Genomic DNA, 21,499 nt, shown 5'->3' on the forward strand with positions numbered 1-21,499 from the left:
TCATATAGTCTCAGAAGTCTTAGTTTGCTTATTTCATTATTTCTCGTTATTAATTTAGTATAGACATGAAAGGCTTTTTTCATTTTTTCTGTTTGTATTAAATTTGAAAATAATCAGTTTTTTCTTGCTTATTGTTCTATCAAGATGTAATACAATAGGTTGTTTAATAGGTTTTAATATACTGTCGGAATACATTTCCATAGCTTCAGTTATATGTTTGATGAATTCTTCGTTTCAACATATATATTTTTTAACGTAGCACATGAATTCAAAAAGTCCCGAGAGTAATAAAGAAAACGGGTTTTTTTGTTCAAAACTGGCTTTATACATCGATTTAATCTCCATCAAATGCCACACAATCCGGCGCCACTCTCAGTACCACTTTTGTAGAAAGATTTATGTTTTCCCTCAAAACAGGTCTATCACCAGTTACTGTCCATTCAGATGAAGATCGTTTTGATTCCGGAGTGAAGTGAACCATGTTTCATCCATTGTCATATCGACGTAAAAATGCCGGTTTGTTACGTTTAAATTTTGCCAAATACTGGTCAGAATATTTCAGACACTTTGAGCAGAGCTTTCTCATAGTAAAATGCTCATGCAATATAAAACCAACATGTTCTTTTAATATTTTTGCGATGTTAGCTAACTCACGTAACTTCACTTTTCAATCATTCAAAACGATTTGGTGGATTTTTTTGGTGTTTTCTGGTGTTACCACCTCATTTGGACATCCACTGCGTTCTGCATCATCGGTGTTTGTGCGATCACGTCTGACCAACGTCAGTAAACCAGCGTTTAATTGTTGTTTCTGGTGGAACGGATTCTTTATAAAACTTCTCAAGCCATTGCTTCTCTTGAACGGTATTTTTTCCATCAAGAAGCAAGTGAAAAGTGGTAAATACAATAAAACTAGCTCCATATGAGTGTTAGGCCCGGAACTTTTCAAGGTTTCCCCGGTCAAACTTAAGTCAAAGGGAACTAAACCTGGCTAATAAGGTCCACGTTGGTAGCAATTCGCACGTTAATTCACTGTATTAATTTTATATTAATTCTCTCTATTCACTTCACTCCTCAGCCGATTCCAGTTGACAAAAGCTTCATCAGTAGCAAGGAAACGATTGAGATTTTTTAAATTTATTTATAAAATCAAATTCAAACATGTTCTTTGCATTGGCAACTATACTTCAACCAAAATCTCAGACTCAGAGAAAATTAGTTCTGTATAAGAATCTCCGTTGGTTAATCAACATATCCATAACCAATTTTAAATGACTATATAGTAAATATTTTGTTGATACATTTATTTGATACAAATTTGAATAAAGTCCAGTTTATAATACAGGAAAAAGAAAGACGTATATGGCCATCCTGGTCTTTTATACTCCCTGATCATATGTTGCTAATCCCCACTCATTACCAAACACTGATTCTTCGCTTTAACAGTCCCTACATGTTCTTTTAATATTTTTGCGATGTTAGCTAACTCACGTAACTTCACTTTTCAATCATTCAAAACGATTTGGAGGATTTTTTTTTGATGTTCTCTGGTGTTACCACTTCATTTGGACATCCACTGCGTTCTACATCATCGGTGTTTCTGCGACCACGTCTGACCAACGTCAGTAAACCAACGTTTAATTGTTGTTTCTGGTGGAGCGGAGTCCTTATAAAACTTCTCAAGCCATTGCTTCACTTGAACGGTATTTTTTCCATCAAGAAGCAACTAAAAACGGGGTAAATACAATAAAACTAGCTCCATCTAAGTGTTAGATCCGGGACTTTTCAAGGTTTCCCCGGTCAAACTTAAATCAAAGAGAACTAAATCTGGCTAATAAGGCCCACGTTGGTAGCAATTCGCACGTTAATTCACTGTATTAATTTTCTCTATTCACTTCACTCCTCAGCCAATTCCAGTTGATACAAGCTTCATCAGTAGTAAGGAAACGATTGAGATTTTTTAAAATTATTTATAAAATCAAATTCAAACATGTTCTTAGCATTGGCAACTATACTTCAACCAAAATCTCAGACTCAGAGAAAATTAGTTCTGTATAAGAATCTCCGTTGGTTAATCAACATACCCATAACCAATTTTAAATGACTATATAGTAAATATTTTGTTGATACAATTATTTGATGCAAATTTGAATAAAGTCCAGTCTATAATACAGGAAAAAGAAAGACGTATATGGCCATCCTGGTCTTTTATACTCCCTGATCATATGTTGCTAATCCCCACTCATTGTCAAACACTGATTCTTCGCTTTAACAGCCTCACCTATTATTAAACCTATTGAGCAACCTAATAATAATCAAACCTAGTGCTTCTGAATTAATGTTTTTAAAACTACACCTATATATACAACTAAATAATCAAATGTGGGTAGTAGTAGACTATAAAATTTTATATTGGGCCAATGAAAAAATATTGACATATACTTCGACATATAACATACATTTTTTCAGTGAGTAATAAGATTAGTTAATTATTTTTTGATCAGCAACTAGGTTATTTCTATGTAAATTCTATTTATAATTACCAAGATGATGTAGACTTCCTTGTAATATAAAAGGCCAAAAGAAAATATTTACAATACTGCAATGCTAGTGTTACAGAATACCAATTAGTAATGCAGTAATGTTAATATTTTTCCTCAGCCCAATATAATAAATCTGAAATAATATGTTTTCATTCTCACTTTCATTGTTAAACATCATGGCGTCAATTTAATTCTCTACCGACCGGAAAATTTATATTATAATGAAAATATGGTGCAGGCGCAGAGCAAAGTTTGGTTAATACAAAACACGGTCTAATTTCGATATACTTGTCATTAGAGTAGCGCTTTTCAATCGACTTATTTCTTCACTTCAAAGGAGAAAATGCGTTTGTAATCGAAATCGAATAATCATCATACTGAACGTGATTACAGGCGCATTAATATTTTCATTTTATAAAAAGGTTTTACACTTAAATACGTTAATTTATCGTGCAGTATCATCAAGAGGAAACGATCTATTTATAAAATATATTGAAAGACTCAGAAATTGGAGCATATTTTAAAATTGGAGCTTTAATGAACTATTTTCTAAAACCTAATGTAATAATTAAAATTAACTTTTTTGGCTGTTACTTTATAGATAATTTATGATGTTTCTATTAAAATAAACTACAGTGTTGTGAAAATAATAATAGTAATATAGCAGACGGTGACATAAAGTAATACAGTAGACTCCCTTTCATGTGAGCCAACCAAAGTGTTGTTCGCATTATCGAAATGTTTACGTTAATGAACGTATTTTAAGTTATTTAAATAATAAAAAATTTGTGAAAAGAAACAAATATTCCAAGTGCGATGGGTATTTTTTAGTTGGAAGATATATTATCTGCATTTTAGTCTGACTTAATTGGCGTTCATCATTTAACAGTTTCGACTTATTAAGTGTTTCGCCGATAATTAGGACATTCTTTTCCCGTTGTTTTAAAAATATTTGTATTTTTTAGTATATGTGTTTCCCAGAGTTCCAATTCTCTTGTAGGTTCTTTTTATATGTGTATCACAAATTTTTTTGGTCCAGATCTGGCCTTCCATACCCCTTCTTCTAGTCGCCTTCTTTGTTGATTTTCGCCTTGTGATTTAATTCTAAACAATTTATTTTATCAGATAACTGAATAGAACAGCCGTAAAGCTGCTGAATGTGTGCAATGTACTAGCAATGTTTTCATTGTTGACTGTTCACGTTATCGTGGAGCTACTGTAATATAAAAAACAAGCCTATTTAAAAAATATTCCAAGTCGGATGACGACTAATGTTCAAAAATGGTTCTATAACATTCTAATGTATTTACTATTTCTTTAAAATATATTATATATACAGGAATTAAAAGTTTTCTGGGAAATAATGCTGTTTCTCTAGTTTTAAGATTTAAGTTGGCGCCAAAATGCTGTCCGGTATCACGGGACATCAGCATACAGTTAGTAAATAACAAAGTGGGCGCAAAAGAATAACATTTTTTTAAGTTGCGCATTAATGTTGAATTATAAAGTGTATAAATGGTGTTTAGTCCTGCGATTTTTTGTGTTTTGTCAGTTCCGATATCCCTATAGCCATCCGTCACTATACACTGACGTAACTCCTTCTGATTGGATTACAGCAACTTAAAACGAATTGCTATTTTAGCTAGACATATTACAAATAATCAAATAAATTATAAATTTCGGCCTAACCATAAATATAATGTGTAATATAATAAATGTATTGCTATAAATCCATTAATCAAATTTCATTAGTTATATGCAGTATTTCTGTGATAGTTAATTACTGTCATCATTCACAGTCAATTGACACTGACTTTATAAATATTCACAGCTATATTTTCGAAGTGTTAAAGTAACAGTCTGAGAGTCTGATTTTTGCTTACTCTGTAGTTTCATAGGGATCGTTTCCATTCCTGCTACTGCAGATATCATCGATACGACAATATCAGTGAGACGTACCGTTCTGAATTATCAAAACGAATTTTTTTTTATTAAACAAGTAAAAATACAAGTGGTAAAACCTTTTTATGATGAATTTAATCGTCATATTTGCTATGCACCGCTTCATCTATGCACAGATTCGATCCCCTCGTGTGGAGCTAACGATTTCAAATGCTCGGACGGCTCCTGCGTAGACATTACCTATCTCTGTGATGGCTACGATGACTGCATCGACAGATCTGATGAAATGCACTGCGATAGTGATCATGGTGGGTATTATTTCGTTCATAATTCTTGGTAAGACTGGTGTACCTGGTTATGCCTTAAAAATCACATTTCATTTTATGTTAAAAACAATAATATTTAGGTAACGCTTTTGCTTTGTAGTGCTTTATTATGTAAACCGAGATACAAAACCATAAATTAACATACATTTTTACACATTAAATTAACATTATCAGTGAAAAATGATGTTATGGAATCATTTAAGCTTTTACCATCTATATCACTTAAATTATGGTGATGTTGTCACTAATAGTAATCGTTTAAATTTGGTTCTAGCTGACTATATCTAAATAGCGTATCTCAACTTGTTTTGCCTTTAAAATACGTATTTTAAAATATTTTCTCTATCTAGTGGGATATCTAATTTTCTTCACTTCGGGGAATTGTGACTGTCAAATCAGTTATAAATAAAGATTAGTTAAGTCGTTTACATAACAAGGTATTTAATTAATTAAACAGGTTTTACTTAATATGATATATACGCACAATTACAATGGTAAGTATTTAATTTGATTATGACAAAAATAGTGATACTAGTGATATAATATATTGAATTTACCATAATTAATCAGTATTTGGTGCGAGTTGTTTTTGATTATTATTATCTGTAGAAGACTGTCCATCTGACAAAGTCCGTTGTAACGATGGTGCTTGTGTAGCCGGTACTAGATGTGATGGAACCTACGATTGTCAAGATGGCTCGGATGAGGACAGTTGCATAACTTGTGATTCAGACCAATTCACATGCACATCGGGAGGCTGCATCGATAAAAGGCTCCGTTGTGACGGTCTCCGCGATTGTAAAGATGGATCCGATGAGGTCGATTGCGGTACGTTGCGGTTAATTGGTGGTTTTGAGCGTGGGACGCTTAATAATAGGATATATTGCTCAACAAATATCTCCGGATTTGGTGCATGCGCTTACTAAGCTTCAATTATTTTTGACACAGAGAATAATTAAAGTTTGGTGCATGCGTATATACGGCTTCATTTACTTACTCCTTTTTGATAAATACATTATTTTTTATAAATAAATATATACGAATTTGATTAAAAAATTGTTTGAATGTTGGAGAATTAGGAGGGAAATAAACATTGAAAAATTTTTGAAATAACATTTTATTAAAAAAAAAATTATTGAATAAAATGAAATTGTGGTTCAGACCAATTCACGTACACATTCATATTTGAACAATTAACATGAACTTCGAGAACCGTATAAATAAACATTTCCACAAAATAGACTAAAATCGTTTAGATGAAATCCAGCCAATATAGTTAAAAAATCTCTAAATAGGATCAACTATGATCGCTACTGCAATTTTTGCTACTATTCTTGATCCACAAACACCATTAATGAATTTACCTCGAGCTTTATTTACTTTTAAGCCGAATGATCAGTCAATACATCATCATTTTGCAAAAAAATAATTTATTTATCTATACTATTATATAATAATGCATTGTATTTTCCTTGACATTAGATCATTAGGGTGTCGTTGATATTTTTATATTTTGTTTATTTAATCTAGGTCTATTTTAGTTAGCAAAGTTAATGGTTTCATAGTGTCACTGTACACTCTTCTTACATCTTAGCAAAATGCTGTCTAATTTCTTCTCCTCTGAATTTCACATTCTTCCACTTTCACTCTCAACAAATTCTAGTTACATCTCGCCTATAAATTAAAATTTAAATCATTCCTAAAATATATTATGTTTAAAATAAATGTCTAATTATTACCAATTACTACAATTTTTGCTACTATTCTTGATAGACAAACCTCATTTTTACTTGACTACTTCCAACACAACAAGATTCATTTTCTTCTCTGTTCTTGTTATCATTAAATTTCGACATTCTTAACCATTTTCTGCTATATTTTAAAACCAATGTATGTTAAACCACCAAGAATAATACAACAATTTAATAATTACTACTATAGAATTATTAATGTAACACAAAATCTAAATACTGTAGTTTTTTTTGTTGTTTTGACTTGATCGATTCGGAAATAATGCACCACCATTAGAAAAGGAAGGAAATGTAGTTTATTCTTTTCTATGAGTTTCTATGCAGGATAGTGTGCACGTGCCAAATTCGGAGATATTTGTTGAGTAATGTATCCTTTTAATGATACGTCCTAGCTAAGGTTGATTCGCTTGTAAACTCGTCTTCATGCTTGTTTTCTAAAGATGCGTGTGATATAGTATTGGTAGTGGTATGAGAGTTTCAACAAAGTACTGAGTTGTCTAATAAGTTATATAAAAACTGTGAAATAATTTTGAGCGATTTTTTACAATTTCAACGTTTTTTGTTTACAAATATATGTTCATCCGCTGGATTTTCTATTTTTTGGGCAATATTCGAATTCGAATATACTAGCGTTGGGAACTATCTACTGAAAACACTCGAAACAGTCGGTAGTCGCAAAACAGTCAATTGTCAAAAAAATAGCGACTGAAAATAGTAATTACTATTTTCAGTCAAATGCATGGTTCGACTATGTTTTTCCATTCGTGATGTCAGACGAAGATGTACGAATTCTGGTCTGTATAAATTGTGAGATAAAAGCACGCAGATAAATGCTTGGAGCAGTTAATTTTAAATGTCTTTATATTCCCCAATGGTAGTATAAACGAAACAGAGATGTATATATATTCATTCACGTGATAACTTTAAAAAAGAAAAGGAAAAAAAAAACTAATTTCTGTTATCATGTAATAAATAATATAATTTTAGAGGAAGTAGGATTACTTTTATACTGAATGTTCTGTGGATGTGTAAAAAGAAATGGAATAATAACACCACAAATGTTTTATCGTATTTTAATATATTAATCGCTATTTTTCAATAACATAGCAAAATAAATATAAATAGTACAATACAGCTTATATAAAACCTAAAAATTAAAGATTTTTAATAACCATAACTACTAAATAAAATGTAAACAAATATACCTAGTCATTGAAAAATCTAATCCATGATGAACCTAAAAATGATCGTTCAATAATTACCAGACCCTTTTTAAATAAAACTTTTATTTATTTTTGAACGGAAATATTTTTAAATTACTGTGAATATTATCATGTTCAACTTTTCTCCCGTGATTTCTTCGATCGTTAATTATTTGCCCAGATTTTGAAAAAACTCATTCCCAGAGGACAGATGTTGCGGGTATAGAGGAATATTTTACATGTAACTGATATAATTCAGGTAGTTTCATTTTATGGGTTTGCCAAAAATCCAATGGGTTTTCTAAACGGCCAATAAATGGAATTTCAATTGCTAATTTGATGGAATGTTGCAGTCCTCTTATTAACAGTATAATTAAAGACATCGTTGGGATATATTTCACCAGATAACTCGGTGGTCATTATTTCAATGGGCTTTAAAAGTTGAATACATTCTGTTAAGATAGTCCATTCGTTAACAAATAAAAACTCTAGTGCTCTTCTTAATAGCCAAAAAATTTCCTATCAGAGTTTTCCTATCAGAAAATGTATTATTGTATTATAATATTTAATATACTTGATTCACTTCTTTACGGTTAATATTTTTAAAATAAATTTAACCACTGCTACTGTAAAAAATTCTTCAAATCTTTTGGATCTATGCAATTTCTGAAACCTTTGGAACCTAATTTTAGTGTTCAAGATTTTAGGAAACAAGTTTCGACAAACAAGCGGCTTGGACAACAATCGTGAAAGTTTATCAAAAAAGTATTACCTATTATACCAGTCCAAAGTATTACCTATTATGCCAGTCAAAAGTATCTTACTATTTATCATTTACAATTTAATTTTTTTGCCCTCGAAAACTAGCGATCCAAAATGCTGTTATAGTAATTTACAATATATAGTTATTCACAAGCAAACTACAAAAAAAAACATAAAACCACGTATATTACATATAAATCTATATAAGCATAAATTTGGCGCATTACTTTCAAGATCGCGGCTAGGACGGAAAATCAGAACGTTAAAAATCAGTCGAATGAACTAGTAGGACCGAAAATAGCAACTAAAAGTAAACGACTGAAACAATCGATAGTAAATAGTAATAAAATCAGTCGGACCGAAAATAGCGACTGAAAACAGTTACTATTAAAAACAGTCGAACCAAAAATAGCGACTGAAATAGTCGATAGTAAAAAGTGGTCAGTTACTGAACAGTCGAGAGTCGATTTCAGTCGATTGTTCCCAACACTAGTCATAACCAAATTTTGCTTTTCGGTACCAACAGAGGGCGCGACAAGGCAGAGTATTTACAGCAGTAATAAAAATAGTATTTTGATATATTTTTTTTATTTATATATTATTTGACATTTAAATATTTCATTAATTTATTTCAATTCCACCAAAGTCATAAAAATAAATATAATTTTAAATGGGAATAGAATGAAATATCTAATCGTTAAAACATTAAATATGACACACGTATATAAATCAGTACTTATGCAATATTGATGAACATCGTCTCTTTTTACAACAATATTTGATAAGAAAATAAATATAAAGTTGCCCTTTGAAAGTGTAGTGAGCTATCTCATCCACCAAAACAAACAACACTTAATGTTTTTTTTTATTACAGCGTTCTGCTGATATTGCAGACTGGACTATTAATTGTATTAAAAAATACTGGAATTGTCTGAGAATTGTGTTTGAGAATTTTAGTTGAATTTGGCGTTGAATTATAATAATAACTTTAAATAATAAATAAACATAGTTTTCGTAAAAAACATCGAAATATAGGATGATTCACTGATTAATTAAATTCCTTACAGTTACATAATGTTTAGATAACCACAACATAATAACAACAGTAGTATTCTAAGAATATCTTATAATGTAAAGTGATATGTGTTTGTTGCTAAATGCCAAGATATATATTCATATTCATATTTATTCATTCTTATACATTCAATGTATAAATATTTCTAATAATTTTTGCTTACAACATTACCGCATATACACTTTTGCTTTTGTTATTTGTACTGCCTACTTCCTAAAGGACATACAAATATATTAGGCCTATGAACTAATTTTAAAGGATTTGCAACAGATGGTGTTACTGTACATTGATGCCATTAGGTACATTTGTAACCAATTTCATACTGAGGCTTCACTTTTCAGTAGGTGTCATTTCGTCAAAGTGTGACCAAAATATGTTTTCAGTGCGTTGAAAATGTTCGCATTTTTGCTGAGTAAATCGCATTTGCTAGAAGCTTTTCATTTCTCACTTCAGTTTGAAGAAACAGGCTGCTGATGATCATCGAATGTAATACAAGTTTATGACAAACATTCTCCATCGGTTTGAATATGTGAATACTGGTTTAAACCATTTAAAAGAGATGTTTTTGATAACGAAGACAAAGAGCATTCTGGGTAGCCGAACATTTAAACACGAGGATTTGAAGACATTACTCCATGAAACCATTAATCGGGATCGCTATCGACTACAATTGATTGGTTTGAGCCGAACGCTGTGGGAAAACGGCCGAAGTACGGGCAAAGACACAACAATGTTATTTTTCAGCATGACAACGCTCGATCACATGTTTTCAAACCGGTGATTTATACTTGGAAACATTAAAATGGGAGTGCTACCCCACCAGCCATATTATCCAGCCCTTGCTCCTTCTTATTACCAGTCGTTCCAGAATATGAGTTGTGACCAGTCTCTGCATCGCTTCACTTCTTATGAAGATATCAAAAAATGATTCGATTCATGGATAGCCCCAAAAGATACATCGTTTTTTCGAGATGGACATATATTGTCTGATGAGAAAAGGTAGCGGTTCTCCATGAACATTATTAACAATATCCTTTAAAACTAATTTATAGGCATAATAAGAATAAAGATATCAGTAGTTGTTGTTTAGTTTTGTACCACAGGTCTACTGTGGTTTTTTTATGTCTTATTTGTTGTCTTCCATTTGATGAGTGTTATTTTCTACGGTTACGTATCTTTGGCCGTCGTTTTAACATCATAAAAATTGTTACGATTTGGAAAGCAGAATACTTACTAAAAATATCTAAAATGTTAATAACCCGGATTTGGAGACATTAAGAACTCCACAACATTAGAGGGCACTCCATGACAGTAAACTCATTAAATAAGAATATCTACGTATATCATATGAAATACCAAGAAATTATTTTATGTAAACTATACCACCTAAGCCCTGTAAATACTATACCGTGGTGTTTTTATTGATCTTAATTGAACAAATTCGTTATAATAAAAATTATAACATATATATCCAGATGACACTTCATATAAGCATAGTGTAACTAGCGTAACCTACTGTAAGTCGCTCAAAATTAATTCACAGTAAGTGTTCACAGAAGTTTAATATATTAATATGATCTTGCCAAAAATTGCTGGTCGTAGAATTAAAATTAACGTCGATAAGAGATGTTTTAATCTATTCGGCAATGTTAAAGGGATGAAGGATTGAAAGACACCTTCAGGGTAGTAAATAAGTTGATTATACATTATACCAAGACATAGTTCCATCAAGTGGCTTCATTCCAAATGAAAATAAGAATGTTTTAATTAATTTTCCTTTAACCTCTCGACTTGTTATCTAAACTATAACCAAATATATTTGGAAAATTATTAAGAAGCCATTAAAACATTTCCAAAAATCATAGGTCACCTGGTTCGTGGTTATTCATTTGAGTACTGAAATCTTGATAGATTCGGTAACTTTCTGATGATGATGATGAATGGTCCAGGTCTAAGACATATGTAATATTGATCTATGAAATTGTCTCAAAAGCTTGATTTATTAGACAACTTAAATCTTCAGAACTTTCTCCTAATTGTTTTGGTCTTTAATTAACTTTACTATTAAATAATATAACTTGCTCCAACTATCTCGAATGGAATATTTGGTTTTTGATGTTTAATGGGTGATATGTTTTTATTGTAATATATACTTACTACTTAATGCCAATTTGCTTGAGGCTAATAATTGTCTAAATTAATTGAAAACGGCTTTGGATATGTTCCACGATTTCGTTGTGCTTGTAACAATTCTTAAATGTTTATGGTTAAGTTATTTTTTGCTATTATAGCCAAGTGCCCACGTAATCAGTTCGACTGTGGCGACGGAACTTGCTACACAGTGGAAAACCGATGCAACGGACATTCAGATTGTAAAGATGGAAGAGACGAGGTCAACTGTATCAATCCACGTAGGCATTTTATTGTTTCTAAGCTTCTGTCTTCGCTTAATATAGTAAATAGTAGTAAAGTTGTATTTCTTGTGAAATATTTTACGTATTGAATAACTTGTATACACTGAGCAACTAACAATCTTCGTGCTGTACTTCTTCTATTTTATCTAGGAAGCGGACAAATATCTTAAGGACCTATATGAGAATGGAGTGGTACTATTTCTACTTTTACGAAAGAAATATTTACTGAAATTTTCAATTTTCTACTCTAATATTAGTTTGACAAGGAAGTAATTTCGAGAGAAATATAAAATTGGTACACACAAATTTGGAAAATGAAAAAATATATTAAAATATACAGAGAACGGACAAAATAATATAATCACCTAACACATACACAACATGTAATTATTTATAAGGTTTTGGCTTTAAAACAGTGCAATTTGTCTGAATAGTTTACAATAGAATGTTGTTCTATTCTTATCCCAGGACATCCGCCAATTTCTTGATGGTAATCTACTTCTCAAAACTCCCCATAATGGTTTAATTATGTTGTGGTCTGGCCAAGAAAGATGTTTCATGACATTTTCATGCTCTCGAAACCAACAACTGAACCTTTTTGGCTGTGTGGCTGGGTGATCTGTCATCTTGAAATATGGCAGTGTTTGACAGCAAAATGCTAGTCACAATAAGAACGTCACCATTGAGGATGTCGAAATATTCATTCCCAGTGATGTGAATTTGGAAAACCTCAATTGGAATTGAATACCACTATGTTGTCGCCCAAATCATAACAGGACCCCTCCTATGTAAGAAGGCCGTAAGAAACAAGCAGTCCGGATCGTAGGCTTCCTTTAAGGTTCTCCATACATAAACCCACCTATTTGCCGGAATGTAAATGATGATTCATGGAAACATATCATGGTCTTCTAACCACCAAGTGTCCAGATTTTATGATCTTTGTATCACTTCTTTTGCAGCTTAGCGTTGACTACCATTATAGAGGGTTTCGCAATTGTAGCCCGTTCATGAATGTCAGCTTTGTTTTTGGAGTTTTTGTCGAAACAGTATTCCCCAAGTGAATACTGAGTTGTCTCCACTATTCTTCTTCACCGATGATGTTTTACAATGTTTCGTGTATGTAAACTATTCAGCTATTTTCACACATTTCACTAATGCTTCTTTTAACCATCGTAGAACAAAGCCTATAATACACTGTAAGGTTATATTACAGTGTATTATAGAGTTGGCATGTAAACTGAGCAATACATACGGGTCTCGTTATTAACACGAAAACAGTGTTCCCAACATAAAACAAGATGTGTCATATGTGTTCATATTAATTTGGCCCTCCTATGCAATTTGAGTTTGAGTACCAATAGTAAAATTAACTACTAAGTATTATACAAGATACTGATGGTATGTGTGGAAACTTCAGTTGCGCATACATTAAAAGAAAGTACTTTCATGTCAGCTCCATAATGACAAATCACTATTTTAGTTTATAAACTTACGGTTGGATTTTCACAGAAAAATGCGAAGATGATGAAATATTCTGTGGTGAGGGAAGCTGCATCAGCATAGATCTGAGATGTGACGGATATAGGGATTGTGTTGCAGGCGACGATGAGGAGAATTGTCCAAGCGAAAGTATGGGTTTAATTTGGCTTGAGTTTTTTGGCTTTGGATTTTACGCATTAATTAGAATTTTTGCGTAATACGAAATATATTTCTTCCTAATCAGTATTCGGTTAACTGGTTTGATCGGTTTTTTTGCGAGATTTTAACTTACTACTTTTCTACAAATAATTATAAATAATTTAGATTTAAAATCGAGGTTTCTTTGGTTCCACAGTTTGATGAGAATATTAAATAATTAATAATTTTTCTCCAGCTAAATTTAACAAAACTTAGATATATTATACCTGGCTTGTTAACATACCAAGGCTATTTGAACTTGATGGTGATGAGTTCTGAAACTAAGGTTGCGTTGGTCTTGATTTGCATGAACACTTAAATGCTTTTTAATCATTAAGGCGTTTTTGTTTTATATATTCTGTTATTTTAGCTATATGTGATGAGGATTCGTTAGAATGCGGAGATGGTACTTGTTTCCCGAAGGACGGGAGATGTGACGGTTATGAGGACTGCGACAATGGCAACGATGAGAAAAACTGTCATGACAAACGTAGGGTTTCAAATATGTTAATTATCTCCTTCTTGCCTTCTCGATTTTAACCTATCATCACTAAAGGCAATAAGGTCTGAGGTTCTTAAAAGCTTGGAGTGTGGTTCTGAAGCAAAAACTTCAGTTTATTATCAGTTATCTTTACATTTTCATCCCTTATGTTCTTCTGAAAAATTCTTACCTAGCATTCATCCAATAACTTAATAAGCATGGAAGTGAGTGTTTTATCGATTGAAGCAGAAATACTAATTTTTTCTTGCTTAAATTTTATGATGTTAAATTTCACAAAATGATGTTTTTGTGGGGTTAATATCATCATACATTTCACTATTATATCGTTTTCTTCGACTTTTCTCTTAGTTCTTTTAACATATATGAATTATACCATTAACATCTACTGTAATGATCTACTATATATATATATATATATATATATATATATATATATATATATATATACATATATATATATATATATATATATATATATATATATATATATTACCAATAATAATAAAACTGACATACCTTGATTAACTTAAAATTATGCATGAATATATTTTTAAATGGTGACATAATTTTTGATATTTTTCCATTTTAGCTCGTTGTGGAGCTGATGAATATGAATGTGGCGACGGTACTTGTTTTCATCGATCACAGAGATGTGATCGACATCCAGATTGCAAAAATGGTCGAGACGAGGATAGCTGCGATTATCAGTGTAGGATTTCAAAGATTTCTGTACTCCAATCTTCAGCTATCTTCATTGTTATCTATTCTTTTTTTTTTGGAGCTCTATTTCCAGCAAAAAAAATATTTCTTGTCTAAATCTTAAATGCTGTGTCATATTTTCCTAAAATTTCTTTTCGCATTTTAGCTGGATGTCGGCCTGGTGAGCTAGAGTGCGGCGATGGATCCTGCTTCCGTAGTGGAAAAAGATGCGATGGTTACCGAGATTGTAACAATGGTAGAGATGAGGAAAACTGTGGCCAACGTAGGGTTTTTAACATATTTTCTATCCTGGTTCTAACTTTATTCATCTTTACATATTCATAGAAAATACATTTCTTTGTAAATTATGTCGTTAAATATGTAAATGTATTTTAGAATACTTCCTCTTCTACTATTTCCTTAAAATTAGCCGTAAATAATTTTCTCTAATTTTCCATATTTACTTAAGAACAACGAAGCTTTCTTGATTATAATCTCAAAAGATATTTTGGTTTCATTTTTGCCAAAGGATTTACATCTTCTGATATTAGATTCTCTATAATCACTTAACGAACTATTTATTGACGATATATAGTACTCTCAAGGAATTAATGTTGAGGGTTATTTTTGTTGTTAATTCTCTACTCTATTCATTTTTCTAGCAATATTTGATTTCTAGTCAGAAAAATTATACATCTTCTGGGGATGTTCAGAGTTTGTCTCTATAAAAATAGAAGTTATGAACAAGCAATAATAGAATAGAATAAAATGCAATGTCTGGCAAATACAGCGGTTGTGATACACATTGTTGCACTATCGCGTTGTAATTTTTTCTTTTAAATTCAGTTTGGGCTGGATTCTTACAATAATATTCTTTGTATTAGTATATATTTCCATCTATAAAGCATATTTTCCGTAGCTTTCCAATAGCACTCATGTTCTTTGGGAAGTATTACAAAAGCGAAGTAAAATTCAACAAATGGCGTCCTCTCATTATTGACAAGAATTCCCACAAAATTAATTCCGATTCCTTATATATAACCAGTACTTTCTATAATTATATGTTCACATGCTTATTCAATGTACTATCTTATTTGAGTTTTGTAAATCTATAGAATTAAACCATTTTACTCACCACACCAATATTTTATTGGCAATTAGCCATTAACTTCATGTTATGTCGTTTTAGCTCAATGTGGAGCTGACGAGTATGAATGTGGTGATGGAACTTGTTTCCATCAAGCAAAGAGATGCGACAGATACCAAGATTGCAGAAATGGCAGAGACGAGGCGAACTGTGATTATCCGCGTACGATTTCCATTTTAAGAGCTCTTCTGTTTCTATACTTATTTCTGACATTGTATGACCCCCTCTTCTTTTAGACGTAAAAATAATTCTGATTCTTCTCGTTAATCCTAAATTTCGAGTCTCTATTGATATTAAACTGATATACTAACATCGACAGCATGGACGTGACAAGCCTCTATATTTAGAAGTTTACTTATTTTAAATGAATGTCAACTAGGTGGTTTCTAGGCTTATTTCTGATAATTTATGACCTTCTAAATATTCTCGAAATAAAAAGGAACTGATATTTCTTATTAATTTGAATTTCCAGTCTCCACTGGTAAGATTCTGATATACTAACATCGACAGCATGAACATGACAAGCCTCCATATTTAGAAGTTTACTTATTTTAGATGAATGTCAACTAGGTAGTTTCTAGACTTATTTCTGATTTTTTTGTGATCTTCTAAATATTCTCGAAATAAAAAAGAACTGATCTCTCTTATTAATTTGAATTTCCAATCTCTATTGATAAGAATCTGGTATACTAACATCGACAACATTGACATGACAATCTTTTATATTTTGAAGTTTACTTATTTTAGGCGAATGTCGACCAGGTGAATTACAATGTGGTGATGGTACGTGTTTCGACCAAAGAAGGAGATGTGATGGTAATCAGGATTGTCGCAATGGCAGAGATGAAGAAAATTGCCAAGTTCAACGTAGGATTTTCATGATTTATATCTATCTTGTCTTTACAGTCTTGGTTCTTCTTCTAACTTTAAATCTACTTGAGATGATATATGATTTCTTAATTAGTAATCCTTTGATGAACTATGGGCATATTTGCATGAATCTTGCAGCTACTGATAACCTCAGTAGAAACTTCGTCTATTTCCTTAGCGCTAGTTTTTCAAATAGTTTTATCATTTTTAGGTTGTCAAACAGATGAGTTCGAATGTGGTGACGGTACATGTTTCCACAAGGACATGAGATGCGATGGTTACCAAGACTGTCACAACGGCAGAGACGAAGAAAATTGCCGTTATCAACGTAGGATTTCTATCTTCTTCTGTTTTGACCTTGACTTCCTTCAATCTTCATCTATAGATTGAAAGTTCACTCTTTACACAATGGATGCTTCTTCTTTATAGCATGTCGTGCGATCTTTTTATTTCAAGTGGTTCAAACCTGCCACAATTTTATGTCAATTCCCCTTCATTATCTTTTCTATAACGGTGCGATAGAATTCATATTTTCAACAATATATATTCCCAAAAATTATAATTGTGATACTGCATGCTTCTCATATCATTATTTATTTATTTACTATACTATTACTCATGTGTATTTATTGAAAATAAGAGATATATCTTAGGAATCTTCAACAGTGGTATAAGTGAAGAAAAGTGTCTTTATCCAAACATTTCATATCTTCGATTTTTTGGCTTTTCAATACTAAATTCGCCATCATTTTTTTAAATTATCTATTGACATATGTTAAGAGACGGACAGACATATATCATAAATAAAATATACCTCAGTTTGTCCAATAGCATCACTTATAATATATCATTTTCACCAAGTTAATGGTAATGCGATAGTTGTGAGTTGAAAGCTTTAAATTAAATATTATAATATTTCTATAGCTGTAAAGCACTAACATATATAAATTAATTCTTAATGAGCTTCACTTATTAACATAAAAATTGGTTTTTAATTATTATTCTTGTCTTGATGCACATTATATATACTTGTAGCAGATGAATGCAATAGTGATCAGTTCGATTGTGGCGATGGAAAGTGTATCGATATTGATCAGAAATGTGACGGATACCAAGATTGCCCAGGAAACACCGATGAGGAAGGCTGTCCTACCGCACCCCCAAGACCCGAGACAACAACAAGCGCTCCACAAAGTAAACACTTCTTGATGTCTAAACTAACGCTTGTGTTTTTGATTCTAACCCTTAACTGGTTTATGATTTCTCTCGACTCACCATGTCGATAATTAGGCAAATCTTGTGGTGCTAGCGCAAACTAACAAATCTATCTTAATTTTTACCATATATTTAAGCTTATTAAATGCTGATATAACATTTTGGAACTTGAAAGGATCCGCAGCGATAACATATTACCTTAATTGATTGAAAAAGACATATTTGTAAAGGAACTTTAACTGACCATCTAATATTATAGAATGAGTTTTTATTTGCGTACTATACGTATCTCCGTATTTTGCTTTAACGCTTATTTATAAAGCTTTTTGAAAGAATAATCATTATTATATTAGGTATGATATTTATTTTATATTAAAATAAATTTATCAATAATTGACTTCGAGATATACCATTCGTTGAACTGTTTGGTCATTATCACTATTTCGGTAATGTATTTTTAATATTGCAGTTACTCCCATGTCTCTTGAATAAAATGGGATTGAAACTTTAACTAACTAACCACCCTTTTATTATTGTACTTGTCATTCTTCTAGTTTTTCCTATGTACACTTTCCCACACCAGAGGACTTTGTACGCACTTGGTAACTTTAGGATTCCCTTTCAGCTTTGGCGCCTGAGAGCAAATGAGACATGTACATCCTCTTTAAACCATAAAGATAACTGTTCTCTAGATTTTAAAAAATCACCGTTAATTTTACGTCGAGCGTATTCATATGTTATTAAATATTAGTATTTAGAGGTCTCTTCTCTTTTTACAACAAGGTAGAGTTTAGTTTTGGTTAAAAACACAAATCTACAGTCTTATTTGACATTTTCCAAAAAGCCAAAACATATCTGACATAAAAATACACCCGATGCCCAACAATTAAGAACGCCGTCTAAAAACTATAATATATAATTAAATATCATACCTAAATTATAAATACGAACGAGTTTCCGATAATGATAATGATATAGTGAAAGATGATTATTCGTTTATAGTAATTTATACAAACTGACATAATGATTAACAAAAACAAAAACGTTTCTATCCCATAACACTTATTTCATATACGGACTCGATTGTTCCGAATTGAGTTGAATTGATTATTGTCAGGTTGTTAAATTTGCACCTATTTGCACACAGCTTCATGTCCTGAAGACGCGGTCAACTGTGGAGATGGGTATTGTATTGACAGGGTCTTTAAATGTGACGGTGTGAAAGATTGTGCAAACGGGGCAGATGAACAAGATTGTGGTAAGTGCACAGTAGTTTAAAATATTTGTATTAATATTTTTTGAGCTTTGTAGAGTTTTTTTCGTGTATTTTTGCACGTGCTTGAGCTTCAATGTTTTTATTTCAGAATTATTTACTTGTTCTGTACGATTTCTTACGCCTACGTATAGTAAATAGTTAGTATATATATTTAAGATGTCCAATAAATCCGCTAGTTCTATTAAAGAAAAGTAGTAAAAATATTAACTACCTGTTGGTGGTAATTACCTACTATTACTATTTATACATTTTTTACTTTAAAAAGGCATATTCAGAAAGATCAGGTCAACACTGCTTCTCATCTTTCCGGCAACATAACAGCACCGTTTGAAAAGAACGACGTTATTTTGGTAGCGATCCAATCCCCTATTTATTTTCACACTTCTTTAGTATTTGGAAATCGCGTGCCAGCTACATCGATCTAAACTAGCGGTAATCGCAGTGTTCCATTGAAATTCCAGCTGCTGTAGTGTATCCTTTACAACATATGGCAACAACCTGAAAACGTCATGTTATTTTCTTTTTTTGTTTCTTTTTAACGATATGACATGCAATTTGTTCCACTGACGTCAACAAGGATCTTTAGTAACAGCTTCATTCGATTTTAAGAGCTCGTAAAACACTACACCTTACTGATGCCATCATATATATAACAAGACTTTATGGCTATAGCCAAATTATATATAAATTTTTTTTTGTGCATATGTCCATCTTCTGATAATTTTCTAAGAAAGATATTATTCGTAGAGCCTTTATTTTTTCTATATTTACTTAGAAACAATGAGGCTTTCACTAGAATAGCTGAGAGTTCAATAATATGATTTGGTTTCATTTTTGCCAAAGGATTTTATGTCTTCTGATATTACCATAAGATTCTCTGTAACTAATGTTATAGGAATGTTTAACATATGAACTATGAATTTGTTTATAATAAAATATGAATTTATTATGGATTTGTATATTTAATAGGAATTTACTATTACAACTAAAACTATTTAGTGATGAATATATGTATTACCCTCGAGGAATATATTTTGGATGGTTTTGTTGTTCTCTACACTACATTTTTTTGCCAATAGTTGATTTCAAGTCAAAAAAATGATGCATCTTCTAGGAACGTTCAGAGTTTATTTTTATAAAATAGTAGTCATGGCCAAGTAATAATAACAATGTTTAGTAAATGCTGCGGCTGAATATATTGTTGCAAAATTATGTTGTAATTTTTTTCTTCGTATAAAACAAGTTTTTTTAATTTATTTTGGTTTGGTTTGATGCATGCAATGTTCTTAATACCAGTACATATTTCAATTAAATTTCAAAAAGTAAGCGTTGCTTTCCAATAGCACCCAGGTTTTTGGGCAGCATAGGAGAAGTAAAATTACCTTTTCACTTTATTTTAACAGTACACCTTGATGATGCCACTCTTTTACGATTATCATCAAGTATGGAAGATATTTTGCCAATAAATAAATAATATATTACAAAAAGTTCCATTAAGAAAAAGCTAGCGAACTTATTAGACATTTTGGCCTTTTTATATAACAAAAATAATCAGAAGCGGTTTTTTTTAATTTATAAACACTGTACCATTATATATTCCATCAATAATTTCGTAATTATTTTATATTTAATATTGTTCATATTCACAGAATGCTTCAGTGACCAATTCAAATGTAGAGACCAAAGCTGTATATCTGCGGATTTAAAATGCGATGGATCCATCGACTGTCCTGACGGCTCCGACGAAGATCAATGTGAATGTACCAGAGACCAATTCCAGTGTGCAAACGGAGCTTGCATTCCACTCTACGCGAAATGTGATCGCGTCCCTCATTGCCCAGATGGTAGTGACGAAGTTGGCTGTCGTAAGTAGTCTTTATTTACTGGTTGACGATTTTAACATTAGGAGTTATACCTGAGCGGCGATATTCGTAGTCGATATTATAATGTTACTAGCAATGTACTGAGTCTGATGCAAAAATAGTTCTTTCACAAGTGTTGTATAGCCTGTCCTTAATGATACGGCTACGTTTTGAAAATCCTTTTAATTATCGTATACTGGTAAAAAGTGGGGTAAGATTTATGAATTAGTTATGGGGACCCTAGTCTAGGCTTTTGTTTGTTATGGGGACCTACCA

The 21,499-nt window shown here is 31.6% G+C and overlaps 1 protein-coding gene across 50 annotated transcripts in view; it reads left to right on the top strand.

Moving 5' to 3' along the window:
• LOC143202289 (basement membrane-specific heparan sulfate proteoglycan core protein) overlaps positions 1-21,499 on the top strand; it is a 698,200-nt gene that overhangs the window by 592,890 nt on the left and 83,811 nt on the right. For 23 of the 50 annotated variants that reach the window (XM_076413660.1, XM_076413659.1, XM_076413679.1 and 20 more), the window contains 13 exons: positions 4,622-4,753; positions 5,381-5,599; positions 11,853-11,972; positions 13,485-13,604; positions 14,023-14,142; positions 14,744-14,863; positions 15,020-15,136; positions 16,043-16,162; positions 16,748-16,867; positions 17,082-17,198; positions 17,906-18,064; positions 19,233-19,343; positions 21,011-21,226. In XM_076413660.1, the coding sequence (XP_076269775.1) occupies positions 4,622-4,753; positions 5,381-5,599; positions 11,853-11,972; positions 13,485-13,604; positions 14,023-14,142; positions 14,744-14,863; positions 15,020-15,136; positions 16,043-16,162; positions 16,748-16,867; positions 17,082-17,198; positions 17,906-18,064; positions 19,233-19,343; positions 21,011-21,226 (1,791 nt within the window). The remainder of the gene's footprint in view (positions 1-4,621; positions 4,754-5,380; positions 5,600-11,852; positions 11,973-13,484; positions 13,605-14,022; positions 14,143-14,743; positions 14,864-15,019; positions 15,137-16,042; positions 16,163-16,747; positions 16,868-17,081; positions 17,199-17,905; positions 18,065-19,232; positions 19,344-21,010; positions 21,227-21,499) is intronic. The other 27 variants (XM_076413686.1, XM_076413692.1, XM_076413699.1 and 24 more) reach the window with 20 other exon arrangements.

The sequence above is a fragment of the Rhynchophorus ferrugineus genome, unplaced genomic scaffold (genome assembly GCF_030347505.1).
Source record: "Rhynchophorus ferrugineus isolate W39M unplaced genomic scaffold, kcgeb_rfMv2 rfM9, whole genome shotgun sequence".
NCBI classification, from domain to species: Eukaryota; Metazoa; Arthropoda; class Insecta; order Coleoptera; family Curculionidae; genus Rhynchophorus; species Rhynchophorus ferrugineus.